Source organism: Biomphalaria glabrata, chromosome 6, assembly GCF_947242115.1.
Source record: "Biomphalaria glabrata chromosome 6, xgBioGlab47.1, whole genome shotgun sequence".
In the NCBI taxonomy this organism is placed as follows: Eukaryota; Metazoa; Mollusca; class Gastropoda; family Planorbidae; genus Biomphalaria; species Biomphalaria glabrata.
This window is the reverse complement of record NC_074716.1, coordinates 3,527,220-3,539,664: the sequence shown is the minus strand read 5'-3', so window position 1 is coordinate 3,539,664 and position 12,445 is coordinate 3,527,220. Positions and strand designations below refer to the sequence as shown.

The 12,445-nt window shown below is 34.2% G+C and overlaps 1 protein-coding gene across 1 annotated transcript; it reads right to left on the bottom strand.

The window, feature by feature from the left end:
* Positions 1-574: 574 nt before the first annotated feature.
* On the bottom strand, positions 575-11,585 carry LOC106077223 (ornithine transcarbamylase, mitochondrial-like). The gene is made up of 10 exons (XM_056033403.1): positions 11,242-11,585; positions 10,068-10,185; positions 8,476-8,557; positions 8,289-8,376; positions 6,099-6,252; positions 5,797-5,919; positions 4,764-4,817; positions 3,630-3,779; positions 2,724-2,861; positions 575-1,631 (listed from the first exon to the last, which is right to left on the bottom strand). The coding sequence occupies exons 1-10, from the start codon at positions 11,421-11,423 to the stop codon at positions 1,563-1,565; spliced, it is 1,158 nt and encodes a 385-aa protein (XP_055889378.1). The 5' UTR covers positions 11,424-11,585; the 3' UTR covers positions 575-1,562.
* Between the last annotated feature and the right edge of the window lie 860 nt (positions 11,586-12,445).

Genomic DNA, 12,445 nt, shown 5'->3' with positions numbered 1-12,445 from the left:
TGTTAGGGTACAATCATATGCAAACTCAGTTAACCCTATATAAATTTAAATTGCATTACATATATATTCCAAATTATTCCCACACAATGGGAAAAAAATTCAAAAGATGGCTTTGTCAATGTCAATACTTTTGAAATGATACATACTGATGTCAACTATTAAACTATGTTCCCTTTCAGACCTTTTGGTCTATAGGGCAAATGATGTAAAGGTCATCTGTTTCGAACCCCAGACCCTAGTTCAGAAGCCAAGCGCTTTACCGCTCAGCCACCGCACCACCTATTCAACTATGCACAACACATTTCTAAGTCTAAATGTCTGATCTGCTTTGTTTTATGTCGAGGATAAAATATTCATTAGAAAGATGTTCATAAATTTGAAACTATTCACTTACGGTGAACATTGACTTTTTATTAATTTCAATTTTACACACTAAATAGTTTCAATTTTTGTAACAGATCCATGTTAGACAGGGATTGGATAGTTAATCATTCTCGACAAGTCAGACACTGGGCAGTTCAATATTAAATGCAATTGCCAATTACACATTGTTAAATAACAAAATTCGATCAAATAAATGTAAGCAATTTTATTTTTAAAACAGTGTATAAATGAACACATCAACAAGGCTTTAAATCTGGCCAAATAAGAAAACAAAATGCTTTTTCAAATCAAACCAAAAATATCAGTAAAAAAAAAAAAGCTTTTTAAAAAGATATAAAATGGTAAGAAAGCCAAATCTTAATTGTATGTCTCCTAAAGACTATCAGGTCTTATACAATACAATGTGTTGGTGGCATATAGAATGTGTTGGTGACCTATAGAATGTGTTGGTGACCTATAGAATGTGTTGGTGACCTGTAGAATGTAGAAATGAGGGAAATAGAAGATGAGTTTAAAAATGCCTTATTGAAGGCCAATAACTCTAAAATTGTTGAAAACATAATATAGGAATAAGTTCAGTAAATTTTCTATAAAGAAAAAAAAACAAAAACTGATAAATACATTTTGTAAAAAAAAAAGTACTTGTAACAAATATTTCTTTGATTTCTTAAATTTTATCTAGTAAAGATATTGTCTACAATAATTCAAGAAAGTTTCATGTTTACATTATTTGCTGAGAAAGGAAGACGTCTGTAACAGTGCAATAAGAAAAAACATTCAATAGAGCGTTAAAGAAAAAACATCAACATAAAGCAAGAACTTAAAAGCCAGAAAAATAATTAAAAAACAAAATCTGTCATAAATTAGCGCACCATACATAATACTGAAAATGAAATTTTTAACTGAAAAGTTAAATAGCATAAAAATTCATTACAATACTTCTATTATAAGAAACTTGTGTAAAGATCCTAAATAGGAACGCCATTATTACACAAAAAAGGATATTTTATTTTGTAATTTAGATTCACAAAATTAGCATTCAAAGGTTATAAGGTTCTTTGAAAAAACTAGAATGTAGTTAAAAATATTGCTGAACAAATTTGATCAAGAAAAAGAAACATTGACATGAAATGTATATTCACTAATCTCAACAATGACATTGATTCCAAGAATGCAAATCACCCTCTGACAAACTTTGGCATCGGGATGGTTGGTCTGTAGGGTTGGAGCTGATGCAACATCACAGCCTGGAAACAAAAACAGCAGAAAGGATATCAGTCATTTCATCTCCTTTTAAATCAATAAACATACTGGCTTCTACTAATAAAAAGAAAAAGATTTGAAGATTTTTTTGTCACTCTGGCTTCAAGATAGTGTTGAAGGTGTGCACTATCAATTGAAGGTGTGCACTATCATTGTGCATAGGACTAGAACAGAATATTTGTTTGGAAATAACACAGTTCTGCCCAAGTATGGAAGACTATTAGAGTTTTGTGGAGGAGATGTGTTTTTCTAATCATTATTTAATTAAAATCTTCCTCTTATATCAGGGATGCCCAAATTACAGCCAGTAGGCCACACCCGACCTGCAAGGTAAGACTCTCCAGTCCTTCAAAACTTGTCCAGGAAACAATAAATTGATTTGGGAAAATAAAGGGAGGGGGAGAAAATCTGGTAGTGTTGGGGCACCTCTCTAGTGATCTTAATAGATTCTTTTTGTGATATTCTGTACAATCATTTCTTTTTTTTTCTGAGACAACTATTTTTAGTTATTGCTATCTTGGTAGCTTGCCATTTCTGTCAAACTAATTACTATAGAATTACTGTTGTTCTAATCTAAGCGGTGTCTGTTCTATTTCTATTCTATTTATGAGATGATACGGCCCACTAAACAATTGTGGGGAATTTATTTTGCCATAGGGCTGAAGAAGGTTGGGCATCAAAGTCTTATCTTATTCCCTTTTGGTGAGTTGCTTCCCCTAGATTTACAATAATTTTTTTATAATATAATATTTTATGGGACGTAATCATCTTCTTTTTTGAAGTAATGTCTGTATTATATAAGATAAGCTAAAATGAGATTTGAGTAGACAGAAATGGAAACTTCATAAGCTTGCATTCATTCTGGAGTAACAAGACAATGACTATTTCCTTAATTTGTTCTTTTTAACTGTATTATATTATAGGCCTTCGTTTTAGCTGCACTGCTCTCTGACACTAGAATACAAAATCTGATGTGAAAGCTTTGAATTTTAAAGGAAATAATTTTAATAAATGAAAAAAAAGATACGGGCCTATGTAGTCTAAATGTTTCTACTTACGGGACTCTCACAACTTACCATCACTGTCCACATTCTGTTCTCTGCTTCCTGCCAGACCAAAGATTCTTCCCCATAGAATATATCGTCTGTCACTTCTTCTTGCTTGCGGGGCAGACAATGCAAAAATACCCAGTTGCCTCCTGCTTCTTTTAACATCTGATAAAAATTATAAAATAATAATTGAAGAGTATGAATATGGTTGGCCTCCTGCAGTCCTAGAAAGACTATGGAGATGAAAGCCTGGGCATTATTTATGATCTGAATGATGTTGCTACTCCCCCCTCTCCACACAGCTGATGTGTCCAATACAGTTTGGGATCAGCAGCATCACATGTTCTTCCAGTATGTGGCACCAGCTTAGAGTTGTTTCCCTAAGCCTTTCCAATGTTTACGTATAGGCAGCAGAGGTTTGGATTCAGAGTTTTCCTAATCCTAGGTGGGTGGTCAACCAAGGCTAATGAGCCCCTCCTGCCCAAAGCTTACTGGTTTAGGTGCCAGTTGCTTGCCCCCTTTCCTCATAGTGGTTATAGTTTCGCATGGCTCAAAATCTCAGCTGCATGTGAAGACCAGGAGTTGGACTGGTTGTCAGAGGCTATTAGAGACGACATTGGAAGCATTTTACAGATAAAACGGTACACTTGAAACCATTACCATCTCCACTGATAACAGCCTTGAGAAGAGAAGAGAATGTATAATATAATTTAACTCTTTCTCTACGTAATTATTTACCTCATTCTGGTGGAATCAACGTTGGTATCGTCAGTTAGGAGAGAAAGAGTTAAAATGCCCTTTTGTTTTGGAGTTTGTTTGGGACTTCTGAACTCTACTCAAGTCAAACAAAGGCAAAAGTTCACACTGGCCAAGGTATGCAGCAAATACACCAAAAATAAAAAAACTGTACATATTTTAGAAACAAAAATTAACCTTTCTGTTGATCTGGTACCCTGTGAAGTCTTTTAATCTTTTTTGTTTCTCTTCTTCTTGACCCATGCTGACCCAAGTGTCTGTTATAATGGCATCAGCTCTATACGCAGCAGCTACAGGATCATTGCCAAAGTTGAAAGATGCTCCAGTCTTAATAAAAAGGATTTAAACAATCAGCTCTCTTAAATATTTCCTAAGGAAATGATGACAGGAAATATAAGTCCTTCTACATCAATAAGTAAAGTTCCCCTTTCAGACCTTGTGGTCTATAGGGCAGATGATGTAAAGGTCATCTGTTTCTGTGGCCTACGGTTAACGAGGGTGTCATGTGGCCAGCACAACGACCAACCGCCTTTACTTTTCCCCAACTAATGTCAGGTAACCATTAGAGCTGGGTGGACTCAGAGGCGCCCCAAGATACCGAAATTAAAAATCCCAATCCTCACCAGGATTTAAACCCCGGTCTCCGGTTCGGAAGCTAAGCGCTTTAGCGCTCAGCCATTGTGCCTCCTCTACATCAATACTGATATATATATATATATATATATATATATCAGTATATATATAAATATAAATACAATTACTGGCATTATAACAGAACAACTTTACACTTTAAATTTTTTTTTAGTCCAAACCATTTGCAGGATGACAGCAGGGGATGGCAGTGGGCAGGGTATGAACCTGGAACCATTGAGATGACTGAACAACAGTCCAGTGTGCATACCACATGACCAGGCAGCCAACAGGAATCCCAATGCTAATAATAATAATAATAATTATAGCTTTTATAAAGCGCTACTTTCATGCTTATAGCATGCTCAGAGCGCTTAGGCCCAATCTCATTTGTAGACCAGTGGGGGGGGGGGGGGGGGGGGGGGGTATCTAGGAGTTGGTTTTCCGTGCTGCCTTTAGGTGCTCAGTAAACGCAACTCTGCCTGACTCAGGTGTCGAACCTCGAGACCCCTTCTAGGTAGCCAAGACAAGCCAAGTTCAAGCGCCTTGGCCTCTCGACCATGCTTCCCACTATTGAAATGCTTCCTTCACAAGAATTTGGGAAAGTGCAACAGATGCTCATGCTAGTAACATGTACTTCCTTAACCTTTGGAAAAGTAAGTTTGACTAATATGACATTACCTTGCCTGCTATTTTCATAGCCTCCACCGTAATAGCGTGATTAGGTTCATAGGACTGAAATTGTAGAGCTAGAGTTTAGGTCAAAGTCAAATGCATACATTTTTTATAGACACACAAATAAATATTAGTATTTAACATTTTATGAAGATCTATTTGGTCTGTTGCTGCTGTTGTGTCATTTTGTATGTCAATTAAACCTCAGGTGAAATTTGTTTATTTATATGTAGTCAACATTTTAAAATTAAGTAGAGAAGACCTGATTTATTATTTGTGTGTTTTAAATTTCTAAATTGATGCAGAATTGTTTTTTAAATTATATATCTTTTTTTTTAAATGTTTTTTCATCAGAAAAGTGTACATTTTAAATTAAACATTTTAAAAGTTTGAACATTCAAAATTTTATGAGACAGTTTATGTTTTTAAAATTTCCTGGTAAGTAAAAAAAAATAAATAAACTTAATTTACTTGTTCCTCTACAAAACAAATTAATAAATATATAACTTGCAATGATCTATTGTTACTAGCCTTTCTACAACATCAAATGAAATCCTTCCCATTTTTTTAATAAAATTTTTTATGTCAGTGCCAGTAGCTATATGGACATCAATGCCAGGATGCCAGAGGAGTGGGCAGGGGGAAAGAGCGCCGAACCAACAAAAAAAGCTGAGAGAAGAAGCAGGCCTATCTGTAACTGACCAAATCTACCCATACCATGTATGCGGCCTGCTTTTTAAAGCAAGGATTGGATTTTACAGTCACCTTCAAGTCTATAGGAAATGAGAAATGTGCTCGTCTTCGACCACGAAGGAGGAGCTATATATATATGGACATCAATGCATGTCGTAAGGCATTTAAAAAAAAAATTCTTTCTAGAAGATTTACTTCAAATGAGAATAAATTCACTTTGAAAATAAAAAGTTGAATAGTGGACAACTATGATCTGCAAAATGTCATCTGATAAAATTGACCAAAAACAGTTGATAAAAATGTAAATTATAGCCTACAATTAGATATTTTAGTCACTACTCCTTACCGCTGGTGTTGCAACATTTAAATCTACACCAAGCTTGGCACAGCCATACATCAGAGAATGACAAATGTTATTTCCATCACCAATCCAGGCTATTTTGACCCCTCTGATATAACCAAAGTTTTCCTGGGTCGGACAGTAAAATAATAATAAAAATGCAATGAACGTCATTAATACTTGATGATTTCCAAACAATACAAATAACTATTATTATTATTATTATCATAAAAAACTTACGCATAAAACAAAGACATTAATTTACATACTTGCAGAGTCATAAAGTTAGCTAGAAAATATCTACTTACCTGTAGAGTCATAAAGTCTGCTAAGATTTGGAGAGGGTGCAACAAATCAGATAAACCATTAATGACTGGAACTTTGGCTTCGTCTGCCAAAATTTCCAGAAAGTCATGGCCAAAAACTCTGGCTAGAATAATGTCTGCCATTCCTGCAAGAACTCTTAAAGGTGGGAGATAGAAAAAAAACAACAACACTATTATTGAAACTATTGATTTTAAAATTTGGCATTCACAATAGATAAAATTGTAGTAACTTTCGTCACTAATTAGTTTATATTTCTAGATCTGTTATGGTGTCAATTGTTTTTTAGCCTATATTATGTTTGTTAAAAATACTACAGAAAAAATGTTACTGAAATTATATTCTTTACATGAGTTCATAATTTAAAAATTAGCTTTATTTGAAAAGCAACAAAATAATTTTCCTGTGTTAACTTTTTTAGTAATAAATAGCATTAAAGATAAATTAACGAAACAAATCACAATCATCAAGTATTAAAATAGTCTTTTCCCTTTGTCACAGTCTTAGTTGACATTGCATGATCTAAAGTTCACGTCATGTTAAGAGTTTAAAAGACAAGTGGAATTCCTGATGTAGAAAACAGGAAGTAGAATGAATAAAGTTAGACTTAGAGTCAGTCAGTGAAGTCAAGCAGAAGTGAAGTCAAGTTAGTAAAGTCAAGTGTATTCTTTGGACCGAGTGGTCAAGTATATTTTGGTCCGGGATGGACAGTAGCGACTTAGAAAAGTCGGTAGTAATTTCAGTTAGAAAGTAACTTGTGGGCAGTTGTTGCCAGTGGTCTTTTGAGACATGTATTAGTTGATCTATATTTCTACACAGTGTTACCCGCTGAGATGCGGTCGTGATTTGTAACTAACATATATTGGATACTTTTGATACCGCTGTTATGCGGATAGGATTGTTTATTATTTCTTGACTTGTAGCACTAACAAGGAGTGCAGTGTATTATTATTGTAGTAAAATAAACTTCATGTTTGTCAGCTGAAACTGACTTAGGTCAGTTTATAGTATTTGTCTTGTCACGTGTCAAGAGTACCTCAGGAAGCAAGAACTCAGTATTACACGACATTCGCATTCTGCAACCTTTCATTCACACACTTATGAGAAATAAATGATACAAACAGAATTCAGATAACTAACAGAAATAACAATTTTCTAATTGTTTAATGATACAAGCTAGGAATTCTTCTTACAATAATGGACTTTGTAAGCATTTAACCATCCACAGTATCAAATGACATGCTATGCAGAATATTCTTGATTTAGCAATCAAGATTACCCTATTGTAAGCTACCCATACTCAAATACCCCTAGATGTTGAGACCTAGCAGTTCATTGTACACATGACGTTAAAATGTTGTTTTTTTCACATATCTAGATATAAGCCAGCACAATAATTGATAGGCTTTTCTTTTCCCAATTGAAGTCAAGAACTTAATTTGAATCAGATAAATTCATGATGCTGTGACTGGGATTTGAAAACATACTCAACTAAAGTATGTTCAGTCATGTGATGCCCATGGATAAAACAACAAAAAATAGGGTCACGTGGTTGTAAGTTGGAAGCATGTGACTCAAAGGTGTTTGTTTACGATTGGTGAATCTGGACAAAAAAAATCTATATTTTTCACTTAGGCCATATTAACTATGACACATAATGATATTAATATATTAAAAAGGCCATATTAACCATATACAGGCAAAAACCAAAAGGCAGGCGACCCAAAGGCAGACCCCGAATGCGATGGATAGATGACGTGGAAGCAGATCTGAAGCAGCTTGAGGTTAGGGCGTGGAGACGAAAGGCCCAGGAGAGATCTGAATGGAAGGATGTGTTAAAGCAGGCCAGAGCCCTCCATGGACTGTAGCGCCACTGGGATGGATGGATGGATATTAACTATGACACATAATGATATTAATATATTAAAAAAAAAAAAAGAAAGGATAACTATATATATGTAATAGGTCTATATACCAGAAGATTATTATTTAAACCTCATAGCTAGAGATAAACACTATAATTTTAGGTCAGTGCTACATTTCTGTTTAATTTTACAATCATTGTAGGCACTATGTGAAGATGACTATTGCTTCTTTTGAATATATTTTAACATATCATAGTTCAATGGGTGATAGTAATATGACTATGAGGTCTACAGACATCTCACAACTACCTGGCTGAGTCCTTAACACTTTCATTGACGCCAAGATGTATATCATCGGGACCCAGAAAACAAGCATGGCCTCCAAGTTTAGCCAGGCCTGTATGATAATATAGTTATAGCAGTTTAAAAATATATTTAAAACAAACAAAAGTATTATCAAGTATCCAATGAAAATAAGACTTGAATACAAACTTACCTAGTTCTGTAGATAATCTTGTACGAGTACTCCGCTTCTGAAATATCAAAGCAGCTGTCTTACCTTTCAGAGGTTGAAAAACCTGAAATTGGTGTTTTTATTGAAGAATATTAATAGAAACATGGAGAAAAAAATTGAAAAGCGTCAAAACAGGACTGAAAGGGGATAAAGAGATGTAAGTGTGATGCTTCCTTACAGACTCAAAGGTGATAAATAGATGAAACTGTATTGCTTTATCACAGACTCAAAGGGAAAAACTAGATGAAACTGGATTGCTTTATAACAGACTCAAAGGGGATAAATAGATGAAACTGTATTGCTTTCTCATAGACTTGATGCGTTGATGTGGTTGGTTGATTAATATTATAAATATAGTTGAGTGTAGATGTTAAATGCGAGCTCTTTTAAAACGAATTCCAACAGAACAAAGTAAAGAATATATTGAATGAATCCAGATAATAACTGTAACAATAAATTTATTAAAAAATAAGGGCTCAGCCTAACATCATATCTCTAACCTTCAAGCCTGTTTCTTCATCTGTTGATTATCTTTTTATTTTCGTTCTAACTTTTTAAACAATCTGTCGCGTCACTACGGAAATATCTGATCAAACCCCAACTTCTAGGCGTCCTGCTATTCTGTTGATGCGTTGATTCTCTTTTATTTCAGTTCTAACTTTTAAATGATCTGTCGCATCACTACGGAAATACCTGATTAAGTTTGAGTTTAGGCACATCGGCACAATTTAGGCCATGTCGTAGAAATACCTGATGAAACCCCAACTTCTAGGCGTCTTGCTATTGTGTCATTACAGACTCAAGGGGATAAATAGATGAAACACTGTATTGCTTTCTCATAGACTCAAGGGGATAAAGAGATGAGACTCTATAGATTTCTCACAGACGGTGCAGGATCTATGTGTAGGCTACACAGGCTATAGTTTATGGCTACCACTTTCTTAAGGGTTGTTAATATAATTGTTCATGTGAGGTTGTTATAAATTATAATTTTAAGTTAAAGTTGTATGATTTCATTATCTATATACTTCTTGATTGTATACCAGTTTAGAACCCTCTAGGTATCCAAAAATCATTTTTGGTACTCACAAATGATATTTGGACTTAACAGCTTATGGCCTAAGATCAAGTCTAAATCTGATCCTGCTCAGAGAAAAGAAAAACAACAGAAAAAAGACATACATAAAAATTGAAATGTGAAGTCATGAAACAAAGATTGCTATATTGTTTATGAAGTAGGCTATTTAAAACTTAGCTAAGATGAACATCTAAAAATGACTCTGATTTCCAAAGGAAGGGAAAAATGACTCTGATTTCCAAAGGAAGGGAAAAATAAATGTCCCATATGAAGAAGAGTTGTTTTTTTTCAATGGCCAACACAATAACTAAGCAACCATAACAATTATTGTGGTATACAATCAAGACTTAAGTAACCTTTCTACTTCGTGTTATTTTTTATCATTTATTTTGCTGCATTTTAAAAAAAATTTACTTTATTACTTTAATTACCATATATTTTTTTTCTCTTTAGGTTTGTAAACATCCCAAGTAACCCTCAACGCTATTGTACTTACTTCTCCATTTTCCTTTATTCTAGTCTTCAGGTCAATCGCTGTCCACAAAAGCTGTTTGATGTCATCACTGCTGAAATTTTTTAGGCTCAGAAAGTCTCTCCCCACCAGACGATTATCACTTTATAAGAAAATAAAAAAATATGAGCATATTATAATGGCATACTTCAAGGTACAGTGGTGGGAGCTTGAAGAAAGGGTTGTCTAAATAAAGGCTGGTTAAACTAAATGAAAGAATAGACAAGCTTCTCTTTTGATGTTTGTTTGTAAAATGTTTTACATGTTTCGGATGTTCCTTCAGAGTTGAAGATAATTACTTCCTAGTCCAAACCTCCCGCAGGACGACGGAGGATGGGAGCGGGCAGGGTTTGAACCCGGGACCATCGATAAATCTGAACGACAGTCCAGCGCACAAACCGCACGACCAGGCAGCCATCCTGATAAAAGAGAACAGTTGCTGACTGGGAAAAGTGGAGGGACTTCGAACTGTCACATCACGTCTTCAGAAAAAGTTGCAAGGACTGATGAGATGAGAGATGAGATATTGACATGATTGGCTAATATGATTATTACTTTTTAAGTAAAATAAAATCATTAAAATAGGAAATTATTAGCATAACATAATGGCATTTTTAGCCAATATGTTTAGGGCCTTTTTTTTGTTTCGTCTCTAGTCTCTATCCTGATGTGTATCTTCACACGTGATTCCTTCTTTTCTTTGACCTCTATAATGATCAAGTTGTAAGCAAAATAACAATAAAAAACAACATCAAATGTCTTATTTGTGTGCTTTCATTGAATTACAATGTAGAATAATCTTTACTGATGTGCAAGAAAATGTCAAAATATGTTTTTTTTAGGAATCTTGTCAAAATTAAAAACAGTTTTATTTTTCTTTGCAATTATTTAATATAGAACCATAGTTTTATACTTTGTTTTTCTCGCCTCTCAACATGATTTTTTTAATGTTTTCAGTAATTCAGAAAAGGAAATCATTTTATGCAAAATTTGTATATAACAAAATTGCATTCCATAGCATAGTAATATGTGGGCAGTCACGGTGCAAGGATACAAGTTTAGAGTTTTCCTGACCTCTGCATTCTAGTTTAAAGTACTTATAAGTTATAATATACTGAAATCTAGAATAGATCTAGATTTTTTAAAGTGAACATCTTACTTGCCATCAGCCTGTTGTGTAGATGACTTTTCCTTTTCTGTAACTTGACTAGGTCCTCTTCTCTCGGGGATTTGTGATGAATAATTTGTCTTTTGAAATAAGGATCGACCATTTTTAAGTTCGATTCGATTTAACTGTCTAATTTCGTTTAAAAGTTTATTCCAATGTTTACATATACTCATTGTGACAAGTAAATGCGTTAAAAATAAAGTTTCTTTAGATCTATGTTAAATTGATCTAAGAAAACTCAAGACTGTCGATAGAACTAGATTCAGGTTGTTTGTCACAACCAATATGTTACACTTTTATTTTATCTGGTAATGATTGTGTTTGTTGTTTTTATGTAGCATTGGCCTGCACATCAACACACGTTTAAGTTCATGCTCTTTGACCCGGTTCAACCCCATTGTGAAGAAAGGGATTCAAGTTGACCAAACTTTTTTTTGAATTTAATTCATCTAGATCTAGTCTAGTATGCATTTAAAAAAAGAAAAAGAAAAAAAAATTAGAATAACTAGACTAGCCTTAATATCGTATATCTAATAAATTAAATCTAAATAAATTATCGAAAAACTGGACAAGTAGGCTATAATACTGTGTTTGTTTGTCGCAGGGCCCTACACATTTCCTATTATTAACGTTAATTACGATCTGCATAACGGCATGTCTTTGTTTTGACCTAAACCTTGTTGGATTGATTTCATTGATTAGTTATAATAAAAAATGTCGCCGTCTCTGAAAAGTTTAATAAGATGTTTCATCAAATACATTGCTCGTTTTTAAAGTTAACTTTGTCTCGATTTGTGAGTGTGTGTGTCCTTTTTATCCTCCTTAGGCGTGCAGATGTCTGGTAACACTATGTAAATAATTAGAATGATAGGGTTCCGCCCTTGATTTCGCCCCCGTCCACCAAATAGTTCAAAACATTCCATCCTTCGGATTTGAATCATTCTGAACTAAGTTTTAAGCGCGTTTGAACCCTCCCCCCACTTCCGCCAGCTACGCCTTTACATTATCTCTACGATCTCAATAGGCTCCCATGACTTATTCCATAAGAAGCTTTACGCAGTTGTCAATACTTTGCTTTTCTTCTCGGTAATTCGTAAACAAAACCTAATATCATTGTTGTCACTCGGTATTTGAGGTTATCTTTCGTAAACAAGCATTTTAAAATAGGTTTACAGGCTCTAGAAGTAGGGCACCG

Excerpts from the sequence above, each read along its gene's own strand:
- LOC106077223 (XM_056033403.1), bottom strand. The coding sequence starts at position 11,423 with ATGAGTATATGTAAACATTGGAATAAACTTTTAAACGAAATTAGACAG. Across the intron at positions 8,558-10,067 it reads GAATAAAGGAAAATGGAGAA|GTTTTTCAACCTCTGAAAGG; the intron begins GTAAGTACAATA and ends CACCAATTTCAG. Across the intron at positions 8,377-8,475 it reads AAGATTATCTACAGAACTAG|GCCTGGCTAAACTTGGAGGC; the intron begins GTAAGTTTGTAT and ends ATTATCATACAG.